At 38.0% G+C, this 22282-nt stretch overlaps 1 protein-coding gene across 3 annotated transcripts in view; it reads right to left on the reverse strand.

The window, feature by feature from the left end:
* Positions 1 to 22282, reverse strand: part of LOC122841125 (voltage-dependent R-type calcium channel subunit alpha-1E-like) — a 65133-nt gene that overhangs the window by 41633 nt on the left and 1218 nt on the right. For all 3 annotated transcript variants that reach the window (XM_044134161.1, XM_044134160.1, XM_044134162.1), the window contains exons 2-5: positions 20025 to 20470; positions 12954 to 13217; positions 7881 to 7986; positions 6238 to 6377 (exon numbers count right to left, since the gene is read on the reverse strand). In XM_044134161.1, coding sequence (XP_043990096.1) covers positions 6238 to 6377; positions 7881 to 7986; positions 12954 to 13217; positions 20025 to 20431 — 917 coding nt within the window. In that variant the 5' untranslated portion in view covers positions 20432 to 20470. The remainder of the gene's footprint in view (positions 1 to 6237; positions 6378 to 7880; positions 7987 to 12953; positions 13218 to 20024; positions 20471 to 22282) is intronic.

A 22282-nucleotide genomic window follows, 5' to 3' on the forward strand; every position in this document is an offset into this window, starting at 1 on the left:
TATTAATATGAAACGGAATGAATGCCGCCAGCACTGGCCCAGTGGCCTCGATTTTACTCCCAGCTGGCCTCTACGACACATGTGTGTTTTCTTTTAAGTCTGACTTACTTGTACTGGGCTACTGGAGTAAGAGTATGCATGTGTGTGTGTCGAGTGAGTGTGTGCGCTTGAGACAGTGAGTGAGTAGAGGGAAGCAGCATATGTGCTTCCCCCCCTCAAAAAAAAAATTGTGTCAGATAGGTGGCAGGAAATCAGGTCGTCTGTTGCCAATTCCAGCCACAACTGGAACGACAACAAGGAAGAAAATTTGTGAGCTGCAGAGAGCATACTGACGAGTTTGTGCATTTTATTACTGTAAGTGACATGATTTCAGATACAAGCAAGGAACCTAACTTCAGCTCTTGAGTCTATAAGATTAACTTAGCATGACCACTAAAATATTAAGTTGATCTTTTGAAGGCTTTTCTTCATCTCATAGAGTTAACTGTCCCGGCAATTACTGAATACGGACTGAAATAGATATTGATAACGACAAAGTCTGCATAAACTTTCATCCAAAATTTTATTGTTGTTGTAGGTGTTAAATCTAAGTCAAGTAGTGTATTATAGTGAAAGCTCCAGTTATGCTTGTTTGTCTTTTTGCTATGTCATACATTTAGACTATGAGTTGGCAATTCTAAGGTCCAAAACATGCCATTTGCATCCCACTTTTCATGCTTTGACCAGATTCTTACATGACACACAGGATCCTACATGACAGTTCCTCTGCAGACCACCACTGTGACTTACTTCCTGTCTCTCTCCTAACATTCCTGTCAAATTCCTGCATAGCTCTTTACAAAGTATACCACTGGTCTCTCTTGATCAGACTGGCACAGGCGCAAATGCAGGAAGTTATGAGCGGTCTGCGAGTCCCCATTAATTTTAACGTGTTCTAACTGCTGGGTTCGTCATTTGATCCGATTTTCAATCAGATCAGATACCAGCATCCAGGAAGCATCCTTACCAGACCCCCAATCCACCTCGACTGGCTCCTCTTGACGTGAAGGACCAGCGGCTCTATTCTGAGTCCCTTCCAGATGACTGAGTTTCTCGCCATATTAAGGGAGAGCTCCCTGTGGAGAAACCCCATTTTGGCCTCTCATATCCATAATCTCGTTCATTTGGTCAGTATCCAAAACTCATGATCACCGAAGAGTGTAGGAACATAGCTCAATCAATAAATTGAGAGCTTCACCTTTTGGCTCAGCTCATTCTTCACTGCAACAGTACAGTAACCCGCATCACTTAGGCCAGGAGCAGAACCAGACCTGTCATCCTAAACTCTTTGAAATACAAGGTAACGTTAAATAAAAAAGGTATCCCTCTGTAGGATCGTCGCACTCACCAAATCTTAGTCTTATAGAAAACTTGTTGGTGTAAAGGGAAGAGAAGAATAAAAGAGTACTCAAGACTTTGCCCAAAGAGGAACGATTAAAATCTCTATTCCTGTATGCTCAAACCTTGTGATAACTATTGAAAAACACCAAGTACTGCTTAAATTTTTGACATAACGTACCAGCCTCTGCCAGCAAAACTTTCCTTAAACTGTTACACAACTTGCTCTATTGGCCTTAAAGTGATAATCCAAGTCAGATTTCTATTTTCAGAAACATCCAATTTTTACAAGCCTGAAGGAAGAAAGAACAGTTTCCTCCTTTGGAAACTAGCAGGCTGTGATCATCCTGCTAGTTACTATGTATTATATGATTCTCAAGAGATTTCAAATGTTGAAACATGAAAGCTGAACAACCATGTACTCCTGCTGAAACAATGAAACAATAGTAGCATGATGAGGGAATAGAAACACAACATGGAAGGAAACTGTGCCAAAAGGAAAGACTGATTCTGCAAATTTTTGCAAAAGCTTATCAGACTAATCAAACTTTAAATTTACCAATTTAAAGTTTTGATTATTAACATATCATAAATTGGATTTTTTTTTTAAAGTGGAGCTGTAAAAATCTCAAGCCATGTCCCATTAATCAACTGAAAATCTACCCTTATGTCTCAATATAGGGACAAATTACACTAGTTCATCTCCAGCTGTGTCAAATAAATGTGTTTCAAATATAATTTAGCAAATACAAATATGTATCAAATTTTAAAGTACCAAGAAAACAAAATTAATATTTAGCAAATAACGTCATTCCTCTATTTGCTAATAATATCACCGCATTATTAGCAAATAATAATGTCACAGGCCTGTGAAGCCTCTTGGCCCGAACCAGCAGGCCAAAGAACAGCTTAGTATGTCATACAGTTAAGAAATTCAGTTCTTTGCCTGCCCCCAACATATTTTTTGTCATTTTAAAATTTTAAACTGTCTTTTGCACATGAGGATCAGATTTAGCTGCGTGGCCTACATATGAAGCAAATTTACAGTAAACTTGACTTGGACTTTCTTGAGCTACTTGCTGCAAACTTTGACAGATGACTAATGAGAAATTTAGAAAGCACCAAGTAAGCTCAATATTTTTCAAAGGCCCTGAAGACACCAGCCATGTAAATTCTGTGCAAATCTCTCACCCACCCAGCTGTTCAGCATTCACTGGTCAACAAACGTGCTGCCGATGTCCTTTTTATGTAAGAGACAGAGAGTGAAAGGGAAAACGAAGGAAAGAGAAATAAGAAACACGCAGAAAAAGAAAGGTGTGGGTGTCAGATTGAAATGAGATGCCAAGATGCCAACAGCAATCCTCCCTGCATGTTTGAATACTGCACAATAAGCAGCATAGCCCAATTAATTCACTACAGCCAGTCCTACATGGAACAAATGAACACTCTCATCACGTTTGTCTTCCCATTTTCTGTTTTCTACCTCTTCAATTCCATGCCCCTTCTTCCTCATCCATCTGCTCTTTCTATGCTTTAGAGAGCCATCTCTGGCGCCTCTTTCACATTGGATCCACAGAGGTGCTGGGGGCAAATCAGAGCGAGTTTTAGACGCAACCGCCAATCCACTTATCCACCCACCTACCCCTGACTCCAGACCCTGACAGCACCGTGTAAACACACTTCTTTCTGCACATATGTGTCATGTTTTCTTGTAGATGTATGTAGCGAGTATGACGAACAAATAAATCTACAAGAATTCATAGCAGCTAGGTCAATAATTCACAAGAATATCTCAGACATGAGAGGTGGCATGTCCGCATTAGAGGTCGCCCAGCTGCAGAATGAGCACACATGTGAAAAATATTGATAAATGTCAACACCAGCGGCAGAACACGCATGAATGCTTCAACACATTTTGACAATCAGTGTCTGAAATTAATCCTTTGCTTCACCTGCCACAGCCTGGTAAACTGAAAAAATAAATGTCGTCTAAATTAATTGAAAAATCAGCTGCTGAGTATTAATTTCTAAATATCTCTAAAAGTTTTATATTGACTTTGAAGTTAGACATACTTCTTAAAATACCAACATATGCAATAAAATTTGTGATAGATCCCGCTTTCATTCAATTTGTGTTTAAGTGCTACTTCTTAACATAGAATAAGATGTATTATATTAGGAATTTTTGTGATAAATCGAAGCAAAGTAGTACATAATTTTGAATCCATCCATTTTCGATGCCTGCTTAATATCTTGGCTGACTGCAGAAGTTGGTGCAAGGTTACCGCCTACGTGTGTTACACCCTAGAGAAGTCGTCAGTGCAACATATAGTCAAATATATGAATTTACCATTTTGCTGTAAGACAACAAAACTAAAAGCAAAACCACTGTGCCGCCATAGTGGGAGAATTTTACATTGTTTGAGATTATATTGCTTCCAGTTTTGCCCATTAAGAAACTGAAATTGACACTTTTTGAAAATCAGTTTTCAAGTCAATTCATAGACATCATAGTCATGTTTTAAATTGCTGCAATTCAGATTCTGGGCACGAACCTGCTGGGCCATGACATGAACCTGACTGGTCTCTGGCTGCATGTCATACTGGAAAAACAAATAATGATTAAGTTCTTCTTATCAGTAAGTATAACTAGAATATGACTGCAATTCATTTTCAAGTTTAAATGCCCTGATATGAGGACATTAAAGGTATGTCAAATGGATGAAAAACAAGGTTGAGCCAAACACATGGTTCTAGCCTTTTTGTATTTCGAAATAAGAAAAAAACATAATAATCTTTTCCACTTAAAGATTACAGAAAGCTGTCATTAAGTATTGTTAATGTGTGGTAAAGGTTGAATCTAGCTAAGTGGCTGGTGCGACTTGGAAGAAAAGGGAGCCACTTAATATTCAACAACACTTGTTATATTTCTCTCACTTGTTAACTAATTTATTAACCAAGTGAAAGGTTACATGCCACATGCTCAGGTGGTTTTAAATTAAATCTGTGACCCCTGAGTATCATCCATATGCACACTATAAAAAGGAGCCTTTTTCACAATAAATGTTCCTTCATCGGGAATCTAAACTCTGAAGTAAAATTTTACCTCAAGTCCTGCAAAGACATGTGCTACATCTTGCAGAAATAAAATGGGTTTGCATATGGGTTGATTCATGGGTTGATTTTAGTCATCATTCCACTTCATTAATAGCAATTTTACAGTCTTATTTTTACCATAACTCATGCCCATTGGCATTTTTAGTAAATGTTCTTTTGAAAACTCAGTTACACTTGCATACATGCCACTGGGGTATTTTAACCAACTAAAATTGCAAAATTTTGTTGTTGGGTTCGACCCAATCAGAGACAGGAGCTGGGCAGAATCAAGGTGAAGTTTGATTAAAAACAACATCCTACAGTTGCAACTGTGAGGAAGAAAAGAGCAAGCAATCTACAAAAAAAAAAAAAAAAAGAATCAATATCATATCATGAAAACAAAGTGGATCCAGTCCTTTCGCTAAAATACTGGAGTGATGGTTTATCAAATTGACTAAAAGTTTAATTCAGAATTTTCAATTCACTGACAAAAAGAGATCAGAGCCAAGAAAGCAATGCCTCTTTGCCAATTATTGCCTCGAGAAAGAAAAAAAAAGTTGAAAGTATGGTGGTGGGCGAATAAACACCCCTTCAGGTCGTTTTATTTCTTAATTGAGTTACATCTTAGTTCACCAGAAAACCTAAATAAGACATAACAGCAGAATTGCTACATATGTACCAAACAAAGAGACTGATTATTCTAAAACAGCAGTTCTCAATCTGGATCGTAAGGACACACGGTCCTGAATGCTTAAGGGGTTTTGCTGCTGCCACACACCTGCATTAAATGAACACGTGAACAACAAGCATGTGCAGTGCTTGGTGGCGTGCTGAGGAGGCAATGCAGCCATCTGAATCAGCTGTGTTTTCCACAGACATCTAAAACATGAAGGACAGAACCCTGTGCTTTAGAAACACTGCCCCAAGGTAGTTCCTACAACAAACCAGATATTAACATTCATTTAATTTCTTTATAAAAAGGCTTACATCCCAAAAGATATCCTTATCATTTATTGAAAAAGCAAACCTAAGCTTAAAAATTCCTGGAATATCAAAAGCATGATAATTGACTGCTGACATTAAATTACTTTACTAAAACCCCTTCTTGTCCTTTGCCACACAGAGCTGACTGCACAAGGCACGATTCAGGTTTCTTGTCTTTCTGGAATCTTATTTTTTCCTTATGGCATTTATTTGAGAATAATACAAATCCTAAGTGCCCATCTATCACAAAAAACTCCACTTAAGATGTGCAAAGTACTTTTGTTTTTACTAAAGTCTACTAATGGCTGCTCTTTTGGATTATGGATCAATAATGGTGTTATTCTTAAAGCAGCAACAGGAATGAGCCACTCTATTTCTTCTTCCCTATGTAATTATTCATCCTCTGTTAATTAAATAAAAAAATACTTTATTGATTTGTAAATGTTGCTATAACACATATTACTTAGATATTCTTTACATAGTGTGACTGTGGGAAGAATGGATCTCCTGTAGTGGTCTGTATTACAGAAAATTTGAAGAAACTTCTGACTGAAGACACTCTGTTTCTCCATGATAGTGTCATAAAGACGATGCTCAAGTTTGCCCAAAACTTTCTTGATTTTATGTAAAATCCTTTGTTGTGCCATCATGTTCAGAGATTCCTCAAGAAGTTTACTTATTTTCTTAAAACATCCTCTCTAGTCCCTTTTGGCATTCATGCGAATACCAAAATAAATATTTCTCACCATGATTTAGGTTAAAATGGTTGATGTAACTCACCCACTGAGAACGACTATAAAGTCCATGACATTCCACCCGTTCCTCAGGTAGGACCCTTTATGGAAAACAAAACCAAGCGCAACCAGCTTGATCCCGGCCTCAAAGCAGAATATCCCAATAAAGTAAGGTTCTGTCTTCTCCTGTGGGAAGTAAAGTCAGTACAGATGTCAGAAGGGTCTTCAGAAAAAAACTATATCTATAGTTACATAATAAAGTGCGGCATGTTGATGAAATGTACAATGTAATAATAGAAACTCTCTCTGTTTAGACTCAGACAAGAATTATGTTAATAATATAAAGTTTCACCCTGTGTGTTGGTAGAAATAATTATGGCATGTCCTTTAATTCCCTTCAAATCCATCAGGAATAAAAAGAAAAATTGTTAACTCACCAACACCTATTCAATATGACCAGTTTCATTTCTTTTTCTCCAATAGAAACACTTTCAATGTGCTTTCTTTTGGAACAAATGACAAATATATGTGATTGTAACCAGCTATAACTGAATGCTGAAAAGCTGAGTAAGTGATTCTGGACTTTTGAGACCACATGGCCTTTGAGTAGTAGTTGTTTTTTTGTTTTTTTCACTTTCACACTTAGTTTACATTGTTAGGTTTAAACAAAAAAGAGAAGATTTTTTTTTTACACCCAATGTACGTCTATTAGAATCCAAATGAGTATTTCTAAAAAACCCATCAATGCAAGACGTGGCAGAAATTTGAGCTGTCTTTCACAAACATAAACAGTTATATATTAAAAGTTATGATATTTAAAGTTTGATTAGAATACATTTTCATCCATAACTATGACATACACTGCTTTTTAAACTGTTCCTAAATCTAATATGTGTCATGATCATGAAGAAAGTCTTAACCCAGCAGACAACATGAAGACTTTTACTATTGAAACTAAAAATGTTTTGAAAAAGTAGTTATGACTGGTTATGTAAAAATAACTGTTAAATAGAATTCACTTGAACTGCTTGAATATTTTTATTTTTGCCTGATGTAATTTTTGTAAAATATTTCTATAATAGTCTAAAATGTTTTAAGGAGGAATGTTATGTAAAACTGACTTGGTGATTTCACTAGTATGTTTTGGGTCATTATCTCACACTGAACGTTAGCTGGAGAGCATTAGCACCAGCACCTCCCGACCCCACTAGGGACAAGGGTTTAAGAAAATGGATGGATGGATGGATTTTGGGTCATTAGCTGTAATTCCATTGACCTTCAATTACAAAAAAATAACTGCTTGATTGAAATGCAACAAAAGTCATATATTTAATCAATTTTTGCACTAGGATGAGGAGGATTTTCGTCTGTATCAAAATTTGTGTATTTCACAAAACTGCAATAGAAACACATTTTTGCAATTTTGTTATTCCTTACCTGATAAAACTACAAATGAAGCATAGTTTACCAATTTTAATTTTTGACTTTTTTCAATAAAAACCACAAAAATGTCCTTAAGCTCTAACTAACTAATCTGTTATTTTATGAACTAAAACCCAGCTTTTGAATACAACACATCTTCATTCATATCTGCAGATTATAGAACAAAACAACCTGCAAGAGCCAGACAGTTGTTTTTAACTCCCTCTGACTCCAGGAAACCATTGTTAAACCACATTTCTTCCTCACCAGCCTCTTTGCCATGGGGGTCTTATCTTCTCCAGGGAGGTGCTGCTCCAAGGCCAGGACAACACAGTTAGCAGTGATGGTAGCCAGGATCATGTACTCGAAAGGCGTAAAGGTCAAGAGGTTAAGAAAAGTTCTTTTATCCCAAGGACAAAAACAGAAAAAAACTAACATGAAAGACAGAGAAAAGCAGTCAAGTTAGCAATGCTGACTAAATGTATTCAAAAGATATTATTCAGTGGAAAATGGAGAAAAAAACTGTGTGATGGATGAAGTACCTCCATGGTACATTTTTCCTTGTATTGAAGCCAGTCTGTTACAGAGACTGCAAGTATCCATGGCAACATGTTTTTAAAAGTGCTTTTTATGAAGAGAAAGAAGAGCAGGTTAGGGAGGGAACAAGTGCAATGTGAAGTCACCTTGGCCCGACGGTGTAACTGCACAAAGTACAGCAAACAACTGAGGTTTCTTTCTCTTCCAATAGCTGACATGACAGCAGGCTAAAGCCTCGATTTATTCAGCCTACTGTCACTGCATCACAAGTCTTTAAAGATTGTGTCTGTCTCTTCTGACAAAGAGACTAAGGTTTTAATTAAACTCCTAAGACGCATACAGGGTTAATGTCTGAGCAGAAAAAGGGACTGCTTTCATTTACTGTTTAAAGACGAAATTATGAAAACACTGCACTTGTCCACCAATGTGTCACTGAGGTAAAACTCAGAAATATGTTTTGCATTATGTTTCCTCATTTCATCTTACAGTGAATCTACACTGATGCAATTGGTAAGTGTAGCTCAAAGAGTCCGCAAGCTTTTCGGTAGTTTTCAATTCCATCCGGTAAGCTTTAATTATGTTTTCTGATGGCAAAGAATAAACAAACATGTCCATTATAATTGCACTCCTAATTAACATATTGATACATACGCTTCTCTTTTAATGCACAGTAAAGAGTGCTTGCCGCTCCCAAACCTTCCAAAGTTGTAAGACAAATTTTTGGCAAATTTTTTTTAAAAGCCAGATAATACAGAACTACTGAAGAACTGAGATTTCACTGGTCTCTGGAGAGCAACACATGTACATGTGTTAAGTGGCATAAACTATTTAAGCCCCAACATTTGTGACATTCAGTTCACCAGAGTTCCCGAGAGGGATGTGCAGCTCATTATTAATTTTCCTGCTAAGAGCGAAACGGGGTCACTGACTCAAGGAGAAGAGCTTAGATGGGGTCCTCCGAGACACATAACGACTCACATTGACAATGCTAGGATCAGAAATAGATAATGATGCAGATACTTCTCACTCAGTTGATCCATCATTACTCTCACCCTTAGTCTTGATAACTACCACCTGGGTTCATGTATTTGGAAGGTTTTGGCCCCTTTATCACTAACATTTCCACTTTTCTAAACTAACATGTAGTGGCGTAAAATTTGTGATACTCTTTCAACTTTTTTCACATATTTTTATAATTTATTTGATAGACAGACATAAAGCAACAAACAGTAAACTAAAACTGAAAACGTTTCAAATTTTGGGGCAAACAATAACTGGGTCTGGTTTGGATTGATCCAAACCTTTCCTTTGCACCTTTTGCTCCAGGTTTAGGGTCGCTGTCATGCTGGAAGATTAACCTCAACCAAAGTTAAAAGGTTTTTGCAGCTCCTATTAGGTTTTCTTCCCAGATAGCCCTTAATTTAGCCCCATCTATCTTGCCATTCACCATGACGTGTTCCTCTCCCTGCTGAAAGCATAATCCTACTACCACTATTTGTTACAGTCAGGATGACATGTTCAGTGTGCAGTAGTGTTTTCCTTCCCCACATTTACCGTTTGGGATGTACACCTGAAGGTCCAGTTCAGTTTGGTCTCTGAGGAGAGCGCCTTCCTCCAAATGTGTTTGGAAAATCCTATATGGCTCGTGACAAACGGAAGTCAAACATCTCAGACATCTTGTTTTGTATAAGAGTCTTGTGGGTTCAGTGATGTTCTTCTCAGTCTTTATAGAGGTCCAGGCTAGTAGAGCTCAGATTCTCCTATCTGAGCAATGGACCTCTGCAGCTCCTATAGTTTCCTCATGCTTCTTTCCTGCAGCTTATTTCCTGTTTGACAGCCATTTCTTGATATTTGTGTTATATTTGTATTTTACAACTACTGATTGATCTGTGCTCTGCAAGATGTTCAAAGTTTCAGATATTTTTTTATTGCCTCTCTTTATAAACTGATGTTTCCAATCCGCCCAACACTAAGCCTTGTGCTGTGTACCTTCACCTCCAAGCATAGAAGGCTAAATGCATGCCATCCTTTACAGATTTTATTTTATTTAAAAACATTTCAAAAACAGTCACTATCATCAAATCATCATTTTCCTGCCACTTTGCAATCATCCTTTACTTTGCTCCAGTTTGTCTCGAAAAGTTTGAGTAAAATACATTTAAGACTGTGCTTGTAGCACTATGAAATACAAAAAAATAAATACATATTGTGGATCAGAATGACTATTTTAGTAAAGCACAGAGACAACAATAATAAAGTTTGTTTGTTTTTTTCAATTACATCTACTGACTTCGTCATCTGGTCTGAGGTGATCTGTGCATTTTTCTTCCTTGTTCTGGTACATCTTTGTTTGTGCTGTTTTCCTTAAAGACAAAGGATTAATTTATTGCATTCAATAAGAAAAAGCCAAATTAATGCGGTGGTGGTGTAACACATTTCCCCTTTCCTCCAGAATAAATAATAATAACGAATAATCTCTGTCAACACTGACTGAAGTCAAACATCTCAGACATCTTGTTTTGTATAAGAGTCCAAACATGTTCAGATGGCCAGAAAATTAGTTTTGTCTTCTGAAACTGATTATATATTAACATGGTTTATTACAATCAATTAAAGTAAACATCCTTAGTCTTTTGCTAAAGATTTATTATGTTTTATCTCTTATCCTTGACAGAAATTAATTTACTTTAAATTCTGCTTTAAATTAGAGACACAATTTTGTAGACCAAACAAATGGAAACAAGGTTTTCTGTATTAAAGAAAATTATTAATAATTAAATGTAATAATTATACTAAATGTATCAAACATATTGCTGCCAAATATAATTTATTAATATATGGTGCCTGGCAAAAGCATTCATATTTATTTCAGTGTGTGTTTTTATAAATTTTTTTTGGGGTGCTCGATTGCAACAGACTGGCATATTATTGTGAAGCTGAAAGAAAATTATTTAAAGGTCAGACATAAAGGATTAGATTTAAAAAATCATTTTAAACTTTGAACATTAAATGGAGCACTTTCCTGTCTGTTATAAGGAAATAAAAAGATGATGGGACAACGCTAAACCTTCCAGGACATAATTGTCTACCTAAAATGATAGGCCAGGCCAACAGAGCAGCAACCAGAGAAGCAACCAAGAGGTTCACAGTAACCTGGGAGGAGCTGCAGAAATCCACAGTTCATGGGAGATCATCTCTGAGAGGAACAAGACATGAGCTGCCACAAATCTGGTCTTTATAGAAAACCGGAAACAATAAAAGCAGCTTCAGAAAGAAAGCAGCCTAAAGTTTGTCACAAGTTATATAGGAGACACAGCAACATGTAAAAAGGCTGCTCTGGCTAGATGAGACCAAAACTGAACTTTTTCCTCTACACATGAAGCACAAGGTGTTGTTGGAAAATAACACCGTATATCGCTACTTAACGCAATGTCCCCTACTGTGATACATGCTAATGGCAGCATTATGGTGTGGGGATGTTTTTCTTTAGAAGTGACAGAAAAGCTGGTAAGAAAGGAAAGGCAAGTTGGCACAAACCTGAAATACTAACATGCAGCTAGAACTGTGGCCAAAGGTGGTTTTAAAACACACTGACTCAAAGGGTTGAATGAACACTCACACTATAATTTGTCAGCTTTCTATTCAGGAAAATGTTGAAAATCATTTATCTCGTTCTTCCACTTCACAATTATATTGTACCATGTGATGATCTGCTAAATAAAACCCCAATAAAACACATTACTCTTGGTTTCCCAGGGATCTGGATACTTCTCAATGTGCAATTTTTCACATGTGAGTGTGGCTTTCCTTGACCAATAAATTTACAATAAGCAAGCGACTTGCTGAATTCTCTGGTAGAAGTGTGCAACAACCAGCGTTACTTGACTTGTAAATATTCACACGGATTTGTTTTGCACCCACATTCCCAGATTTTTGGACGTTTCAGGTCTCACCCAGTCAACACTCGGACACGTGCTGTTTTCACAGCCACCAAATTACTACACTGGCCATTTTCTCTCCCACACATGCACTACACCTCTGCCTCTGCTGATGCACACATCAGTGGCCAGCTAGTGTTGACCACTCTCCCGACTCCCACACGCCCACAGAGAGCATGTGGTTAGGTAACTGTAGGAGACTGGCACGGCGTTCTGGAGGGGGTGTGAGGCAGGAGGAGAGGTGGGCAGATATGGCAACAGAGCGGTGCTGCCGAGCTGATGATGCAAGGAACAGAGCTCTAACAGACTTTGTGAGGACAAAAAGAAAGTAAGCAAGCGTCTTTTTGTCATCTTGTTGCAGAATTGTGCACGTGATGTTCAATGACAAAACAGATTCCTTGGAAAGCTTTCCGAAGAAAGGGAAACGGTTTGCCAGCTCTACAGCAGGGAACCAGAGAAGAGCTGCCTGCTGAATTTGAACTGACTCCTACTCATGGCCAGGTTCATATTCCAATGAGCACTAAGGCAGCAGAGATGTGCCTACATGACACCCCCACAGTGTGCAGAGCTGCCTTTAATGATCATCACATGCTTGCTTTCTGATTCCTGCCAGAACCAGCGCAGAGTAAGTTGCACAGCAACATATGAACGTGATTTTTTTTTTTTTCACTAAATCGGAGTCATTATCGTGGAGAAGACAGCAGCTCAGCAAACAGGACTAAGAAAGAAAGAAAAAAAGAAAAAGAAAACTTCGCTATCCATGGTTCTGAACTGACAACTCGCAGCAACAACTTCTTAAAAAACAAACAAACAAACAAACAAAAACATTTTAAAAACACGAATAATGCTTTTAATGTAAGGATATGGCCACTCTATTATCCGCCTTGCATATTTCCTAATGATGTTGTCCTCTGCAAATATAAAGAGCGACCTGTTGACGGTGAGGCAGTTCTGCCGGTGAGGGACGGGGTTGTACAGAGCCATGGTCCGGGCCCGCTGCGCTTTGGCTTGCTTCATGGAAGCGGTCAGCCCGCCGGACGCGGCGTCCTGCCCGTCGCCACCGCGCTCCAAGTCGCCATCCCCGGAGTCCACCGTGGCGGGAGCGGACTCGTCTCCGAAACGAGCCATTCTACAGTGCAATGAAATAAAAATAAATAAGGAGTCAACCAATTTAAACAGTCTTACTTACAAGGAGAAGTGCAAACGTTGCAAAGATCTTTCACCTTCAGTCCTCTGTCAGCTTTTCGAGCTGTAAGATTCCTTTACAAGTTGCACAATCCTCTCATTCCATCTCCACAAGGCGAAAAAAAGAAACTACTATACCATTCAGCTGCTTCAATTTTCTGAAAAATCTTCCATGAATCAAATCAAGGTAGCGACGAAATCAACAGTTTCAGCGCGCAACAATCAGCTCTGAACAACTTTTAATGTGCGCGCCTCTCTAACTAGGGCAGTTTATAGGACGAAAAAAAAGAGAAAATATCCACTGAAGTTGTAATCTTCTACCAACATCCAAGCCGGTAGTGAATTGGCAAAGCGCGGGAAACAAAAACTACGACATGCCCATCAGAAAGAGAGTTCCGAGACTCGTTTTTCAAAACTTTACGCATCTTCCCGCTGTGATTAACTTCTGGAAAATTAGCCAGTTTGCCTCATCTGTTGAAGCGTCTTTCGTGTTTGAACTGATCACCTACTGAAAAGGAGGGGGAAAAAAATCATCAACCAGGAGCGCATATAGCACCGCCTGTACCCTCCCACAGCGCTGCACTTCGTGGACATTTCAAAATTCATCTGAATGGAAGCTGCTCGAGAGGAGGGACGTGCATTTAGTTACCATAGCAATTAGTTTGTTGAGGATGAACAAAAACACATCCTCCAAAACAACAAAAAAAGTGACTGCATACAGCAGGCTGTGTGGGTTCAAAACACAATTATGTAAAGCTGCTGGTGGGTGCTGGAGGAAAAAAAGATGTGAAATCAAAATCAAACTATGTACAAAATAATGCACAGAGAGATAAGAGGTTTGTTCCTCCATAGGACAGACATACAGTGTTGTCATCTTTCCTATAACAGTGGCAGACTGTTGCAACATGTGAAAACTGGGCCATTGTGCTAATATTGGATTAATAGTCAGGGGTAAAAATAGAACATGAAATAGATCTTAGGGCCGCTTCCTTTTTAGAGCGAAAGCATAAGAAAGCAGGGTCTTTTTCACTCCCTGCCACAAGTGAGACCTCATTAGGTGACTGGGCGCTCTCACTCCATCTGCTCCCCGCCCCGCCCCGCAGCGTTTTACTGAAGATGACCACTTCAGCCCCCACAGACAGATTATTCAACTGATGCGGACATTTTTTTTTCCTTTCTTTTGATGACAACAAACAGTGACGGTATTAGTCACCTTGAAATCCCAAACCAATTTTTCAGGTTAATAGCTAACACAAGGGAAAAGGAAAAAGTGACAAAATCTCACTTGGCAAACAAGTTGAGATGTGGAAAGAGAAAAGACTGAGCAGGATATATGAATAAGTTTCAGAAAAGATTTCTGTTTGCTGCCCTTACTGTACTGGAACCAGGTTGGAAGATCTAAATACACAAGCATATAAAATCCTGATTGACATCCATTTCTACTTTATGGTAGATTTTATAGTCCCTTGCAAACATATTCACACTATTAAAAGTGTTAATCTACAAATTTAGAATGCATTAGTTCTGTAAAAAGCCTCACTGGCCAGTTTATTAAAAAAAAAAAGAGAGAGAGAACAAACAACAAAAAGAAAACAATGACAGGTCAGGCATATTGCTATGCAGAAGTTTGCATCCGGTTATAACACAACAACCTGAGTTTTATAGCCTCTTATGAGAACAGCAAGCCTAACAAAGTATCACCAAAGATCTAATTTGACAAGTACAGCAACAAGGATATTGATAAAAAAAAAATATTCCAGGAAGCTCATGGTAACTTTGGCTGGGCTGCAGAGATACAAGGCTTAGACAGAAGAACAGGTTGACAGAACAGCTATTAGTCATGCAATCGGCAAATCTGGCTATTATGAAACAGCAGCAGGAAAAGAGACACTTTTGAAAGAAGGACATGAGACATGTAGAAGACATTCTGGTCTAAAGAGATCAAAATTTAACTATTTCACTTATTTTCAAAGCAACATGTAAAGTAGAAAACCAGCCCAGCACATTGTTTTGAATACACACTCTCCACTGCAAGACATGGTGGTGGCAGGTTCATGCTAAGGAGACATTTTTCTTCTGCAGGAACAATGGAGACGTAATAGGTGAAGGAAAATCCTAGAAGAAAATATTTTAAAGACTGCACAAGACTGCATCTTGTGATGCACAAAGACCCCCTTTGTCCAATCTGTATGTGCTTAATCTGTGTTAGGAAGTTTCAACATGTGCAAAAAGACATATCTAGGGAAACATGGCTCTGTGGCTCAGGGAGACAGGGTGTACGAATGTGAACTATTCCTAAAACAAATATGAAAAAAAGAATTCCCTTCCACATAACAATTACACCACAATTTGTGCAGGTCTATCAAGCAAAGAAAAATCCCATTATAACACAGAAAGGTTATGGTTGTAAAGTGACAAAATATAGAATATGGGTGTGAATATTTTTTCTGTAAGCCAAGAAAAACAAAAAACATCTCCTCGTGTGTTGCCTTATAGAAATATTTGTCCATCTCTGCCAAAAGCACATATCTCTCCCCGCACTCGTGTCTCCAGCTCTCTCTTTTGCTGTTGTTTCCATAGCTACATAGCTCTCTTGAATTCCTGCTTCTTTCTTTTCATTTCTGCCAACAAAAGCCATGTTGCACAATAGAGCAACCTCATCCTACAGAAATCTGCTTCTCCCAACACACAAACACGAGCACACCTCCCAATCGGGGTCACTGGACATCTTGCGGGGAGGAAGCTGACAGACTTGTGCACAGCACCGTCGCCACACTGATGCTCCAAACAACAGTATGCAGATGACCAGGTGCAGCCTGCTTTAAGACTGTTTGGCTTTTGTTTGCAGCCTACTCAGAGAAGTACAAAAATAGCACCGTTAAGCGAGCACAAAAGCTTTAATAAATTTGCCGGGGCCTTACCAAACTTTGAGAAAGATTAAGCGTGCTGCCACAGCTGAAATAGACGTGCGGTTTTACATTTTGGTCAAATAAGCCGCAAAGAGTCACATCTTAAACGTCACGCATGCAGAGGGGAAGGCTGAGGAAGTTTGTTCTGCAGGTGACATGCATCGAGAGCTGAAACATTAATGGCACTTTGTGCCAGAGCTCTGAAGGGCATTTATATAATTGCAGACAGGCTTTCACCCAACATTGACTGGAGTGGTTTTAGCATTTTATTTTTCTCTCTGTTCCCTAGCAACAGACACTCTCTCTTCTGAGTTATGTCAGTTTGATTCGTCTAATAATGGCTTCTTATATCGCCGCAGATTGGCGCAAAGCCGTGTCTGTTCATGTCGCATATTTACATAACCAGTTACACATCTCTGAACGAGAGTCCAAATTTGTTTAGTAACACAAATTTGGGTCGGAATGTTGGAATAATGTGGAGAAATCTCAATTAAAAGGCCTGTGAGGAGGGGGGAATCTCACACATTCAATCGTCAGCTCTACAAACATGTCATATTACCCATTAAAGAGTGTTAATAGCTTTTTAACATTCTGAGGCGAAGCTCACCAGCATTCAGAAACTCTACTGCTTACTTCATCACACACATCAGCTCTACTTTGATTCCCTAGCATCCCCTAATGGACAAATAACCACAATACATTTATACATCTTTCCCCAAAAAATTACATTAATCATCTATTTGGATATATTTTATTTTTATATGTGTTGTACCTTGTGAAGGACACAGGCCTAACAATAGTGTATAGCAATAAAATGGAAATAGAGAGGAGCTCAGTAAATAGAAAGCAGAAGAAGAAGAAGAAGAAGAAGGGAGGAGGAATTGTTATGTTAGTTGACTGTAGATTGCACTGATACAGCGCCTCTTCATGTTCAAGTGGTGAGAGGTAGACAATCAAACCGCTCCCGCTCCAGAGTTCAGAGGTTCACAGGTAAGCATGAAGAGCTCCACCATTAATTACACTAAAAAACATTTGACCAGATACACTGCAGAAAAAAAAGTGGTTAGAACTGATTTGACAGCAACAAAAATATTATATTGATAACCGAAGCAAATACAGGCATACACACTATTTCTCAAAATATGATATGGAAAATATTTTAAATGCAGCTGTCACTTGCACTTTTAAGAACACATGGGAAATATATAAAAACACGCCTAAGATAATAAGGAGAAATAAGTAATTTGGAATCATTTACTTTCCAAGGTAAAAAGGGTTCAGCATTAACAATCTGGATCTTGCTGTCGTGTTACTGGTTATTTTTCAGATGAAACTGGAGTCAGTTCCCTGTGATATGCCAATTGTGTTTGAGTGGGTGTCTTGTTTTATTTAAAGAACGAGAGACAAAGTCTCTTGAATTTTAGCATGATGCCAGCAAATATGACAAATAAGGAACTGAGAAAAGCAATGCTTGAAGCACATCGCACTGAAAAATATTCCTGAATCAACTCTAAAATGTGGAATGAATTAGTTAAAATGAGAAAACTTAGACAATTGGTGCATTTACTGCAAAGTCACAACATTGCAGATGATCAGATCTAACCTATTTGTGAATGTACAGTGCCTTAGAAAAGTATTAACTCTCTTAGACTCTTTTATTTGGACTTTATGTGAAAAACCAACACAAAGTAGTATAAATACTAAAAAATTTAAAGGATATATGGTCCAAAAAGGAGGCTAAAACAGGTCCCATTGGGAGATTTTAAATCCTATTGAGGGGAACATACAATATAAGGAAGAATATGCTTCAGACATAAGAGACCAAAATGTTAGAATCAGCTTGCAACAGGCAAATGCCTCTTAACATGCAATCAAAAATACATATACTAATTTACATCACAGTAAAACCATGTATTAATCTAAATCCAGTAAGGAATCTGAGGCAAGACGTTCAAAAAACGTGTACAAAGATGTTCTTTATCTAATTTGACTGAGCTTGTGCTATTTTCCAAAGAAAAATGGGCAAATACCAGTCTGTATGTGTAAAGCTGGTATAGGCATACCCCACAGGACCTGCGGGAAGCTGAATACCAATGCACACCACATATTTAAGAATTTTATTTGCAAAAATTTCTGAGCACAACGCAGTAATTTTTTACCAATTCACAAATATAGATTAGTTTGTGTTGGTCTATCTCAATTTCATACAATCGCAGCACACTATGTTGAAATTAGAGGTTGAAATGTGACAAAATGCCAAGTGCAAAAATGCTTTCAAATATCTGAATAAATATAAGTCACTCCAATATCAAGATGACACTAACAAGGGTGTGAAATGAAAAGCTGCAACACAATGGCATAAAATGGCTGGCTATCTGCATGGTCTGAAATGATATGTTGAGATGTTTTAAAGCTCCAGAATAAATATTTCGTGGGTGTTTCTGAACAAAAAAGTTAAAAGCATAGTGGTTTGGGAATGCATCAGTTAATTTGAGGACATCTACAAAAGACACTTAAAAATGTGGCGTGAGTATGAGATCATCCCTGGAGTAACGTAAAATCTTAGATGAATCAGTTAAGTCTTAATAAACATGTCTGCAAATTTGCCCATGAGAGTGGCCTTGTCACAAATAATAAGTTTAATATATAGAAATGCAAATCCATTCAAAATGAGCACTGAATCTAAAACAAAAACCTGTCAGCTGCATCTCATATATGTACAGGTAACTACATTAAAGAAAATCAAGATAAAAGGTATGTTAAGTATGTATTATTATTATTGTTTACCTCTAAGTTGAATTGTAATTCTGTGCACCACAATCCAACACTCGTGTACTATTTCACTTTCGTCTGCTTAAAACCACAGAATTTACAGCGTAGTGAGATATTCAAACTTCCCCAGCAATCACCAGATCATAACAAGACAATTTAAACAATTGTATGACTTTTGTGTAACAATTATTTACACAAAGTTCATATGTGATAAAGAACTTCATTCCACACACAGTGGAATCAACCAAATCATTAGATTTCCTAAGAGTATTTTCATTAATTATAATATTAAAAATTCATAATCTTCATTGTTATGTGAATGTTAATAGTACTTGAAGCAAAGAAGGAGGCTGGCTGATTAAATAAATATAGTTTTGCAGGAAAATTACTTTTCTTCAGGCACAAGAAGCAATATTATTATTCATTTAAATTTGAGTTTCTGTCTAGCTGATTGGATCCAGTTTTGTTCTCTACCAACACTCGAAATGCTTCACTTTTCTCTCCTACTATTTTGTGCTGCAGAGAAAAAGTGCATACTCGTAGACCCAAAACTATTAGATAAAAGCAAATTTAAAATTGCTCTCTGAGTAACTTAGTCATAAAATAACCAATTAATTGCCATAGTTTTAGTAAACATCGAAATGTCTTGGTGTATTAAGTATCTGCTGAGGCTGTGGCGTGTCACATCTTCTATTTTGATGACAGACAGACACGCCGCAGCAGGAGTTGCAGATGTAATTATTACTGTCAGCACTGGCTTACATTGTATTTCCAGCTCAGCAGTCCTATTATTATTCATGTCTGCTCACATTTAGGTCTTTTTAGAAAGATGGAACTGGGCCGCCATAAAGAAGCTTTTTGTTGACAAGTCTCAGATCACGTTTTTGACCAAATCTGTCTCCACAAAGCTGTAATTTACAGGTTAATACAAAAAAAAAAAAAACATGTATTATCCTTGTGAATTTTTTTTTTCTTTCACTGAGGCTTTCATCGTACTCCTTTCAGATTTATCATCTTTACATGCACAGTTTAAAAGGAGTCCTTTGAATTGGAAGCTCTTTTATACTTACTCCCACTCCTTCCTGCGGGCTTGTGGTGTGCTCTGTATTTTGTGAGCCTGGTGGGCCATAATGATGTCCTTCTGCTCCACAAGACCCCCGCGCCGCCGCAGTGCGGCGTGAGGGCTGAGGGACCCCGAGCCCTGATCAGACGAGCCGTCATCCCGACTGTAGGGCACGTCGAAACTGGCTGCACGAGGGGGCAAGCCAATGTTCTCAGGACCGCCGTGGGGGACCTGCAGGGAGCTGGAGCGAGCCCCCTGAGCCAGGCCAGGACGGACAGCCGAGATGGGCCTCCTCCAGTCCTCAGGCTCCGGCAGAGACAGGGAGGACTGGACATGAGTGTGTCCACGGTGTGATGGAGAGTGGAGAGTTGGTGTGAAGGAAAGGGAGAGGGACTGGTCGGAACTGGTGAGCATATCTGCAGGGATCAGGAGTTTGGCAGGTTCACCATAATTCTACAAATGGGAAGAAAGAGAAGCAGAAGATGACGAGTGTGAGATGGCAGAACTGATTAGAGAAACACTGACAAGCCAGAGGGACCGGGGGGGAGGTTGGGGGGGGGAGTCTTTCAATTTTGGTCCAGACTCAAATGTTTCAGCAACCTGCAAAGAGACTGCAATAAATTGAGGTCCAAGTGGAGCTCAGAGAATCACAACTTCTGTCTTTTGGTCTGCACCACGACCTGTTATCTGTGTTTTTTAATCAACAGATTCATAAACATTCTGTATAGATTTTTTTTTTCTTTTGAGTTCAGAGATCCATGTTATTTTATTGAGTAGAAATGTTATAACTGTTCTCAAATAACAGCTGATGATGGATAGATAAGTAGCTTCTACTCCACTGTATTGAGCTCTGATTACCTAATGTCTCTCGGATGTGTTAGACACTATAATGATGTTGTGCACATGCCAACTTCTTCATTTAGCTGTTGAGACTTTTTTACCTGCTGATATTGCTGTAGAGTTTTTAATTTCTTTTCCTCCTTTAAGCAGATAAGAATGGTCTGAATATCAGTTCTAGCTGAACGATTCATTCACAATATTTGTTTATGTAATGCTATGTGGTTTCTAATCTTTCTGTGCCGGGCTAAAAGAACACGTTCTAGTTAGAGATTAGGCTTTTATCTGTTAGGTCTGACCTGCAGACTCCAGTTTGGACTGATTCTGATTCTTCTGATTGCAACATACAACAATTCCTTTGATTGCAGTTGAATCCAACTAAAAATAAAGGATTTACAAAATTCCCATTTACTCATCAAAGCACATGCCCCATTTTTTGCCAAGCAAAAAAGTGAATGCTGTTGGCTGGTGAGTTTATAGAGCAAAGACGGAGGGAGATTTATTGCATTTAGAGAAAAGGTAAAAAACAACAAACAAAAAAAAAACATTTTTTGTTGGGTTTTTTTTTTTTGTCAGGCAGATCATGATAAAATCATAATCTTTTGGGTGCGTCCTTAGTTTAAATGCTTTAATGTAAAAAATAATTTCTGGCTACTAAACGATGCTGACTCCACTCTTAACACTGCAGATGCTTTGTTTTTGCTTCTGTCTCTTTAAGGTCCGCTCTGTCCTTGTTGAAGGAGCAGTTCTTTAAAATGGGATTCAGGGATGAGGATTATTACAGGTAGCACTGTAGGAATCATACAAATGTATTATATATTGTGATTTGATTAACCATAAGACTGATCAACAAGTGGAATACGTTTCTGTAAAACCTAGAAAATATTTATTTTCTCTAAAGTCAATAATATGCAGATTTTATTTTAAATTTTGCACACCAATAAAAACTGAGTTGATGCAGGAATTCATGCAAGAGTATAGAGTACATAGAAATGTACATACTTTTCAATAGCCTGATTTATGTCCTCAAAACATCCAATTTTGATTTGTCCAATGTAGTATTCTAATTTTCTGAGACTCTCGACTGTAAGCCATAATTATTAAAGTTGCTAAAAAAGAAAAAAAAATAGAAGCGTAAAACAGTTTACTTACAATACATATCTATAAATTTGCAATTACACTTTCTGAAATAACTGGCAAGATGTGTGACTCTTTGACAATATTGCTTTGAAACAAAGAGTAATTTGTCTCACCCAGAACAAGTTTTTTATTGCTTATACACATTTGACCAAAAAAGAGTTCTTGAATCTTCATGAGTTTTGTGATTCTCAGACATGGGAGTTGCTTGCCCAGGGATCAACAGCTGACATTTGGGTTTGCGTTTCATCTTTTTTAGTCATAATCTGCAAAAAAAAAAGAAAAAAGAAA

This window comes from Gambusia affinis, linkage group LG12 (assembly GCF_019740435.1).
Source record: "Gambusia affinis linkage group LG12, SWU_Gaff_1.0, whole genome shotgun sequence".
NCBI lineage: Eukaryota > Metazoa > Chordata > Actinopteri > Cyprinodontiformes > Poeciliidae > Gambusia > Gambusia affinis.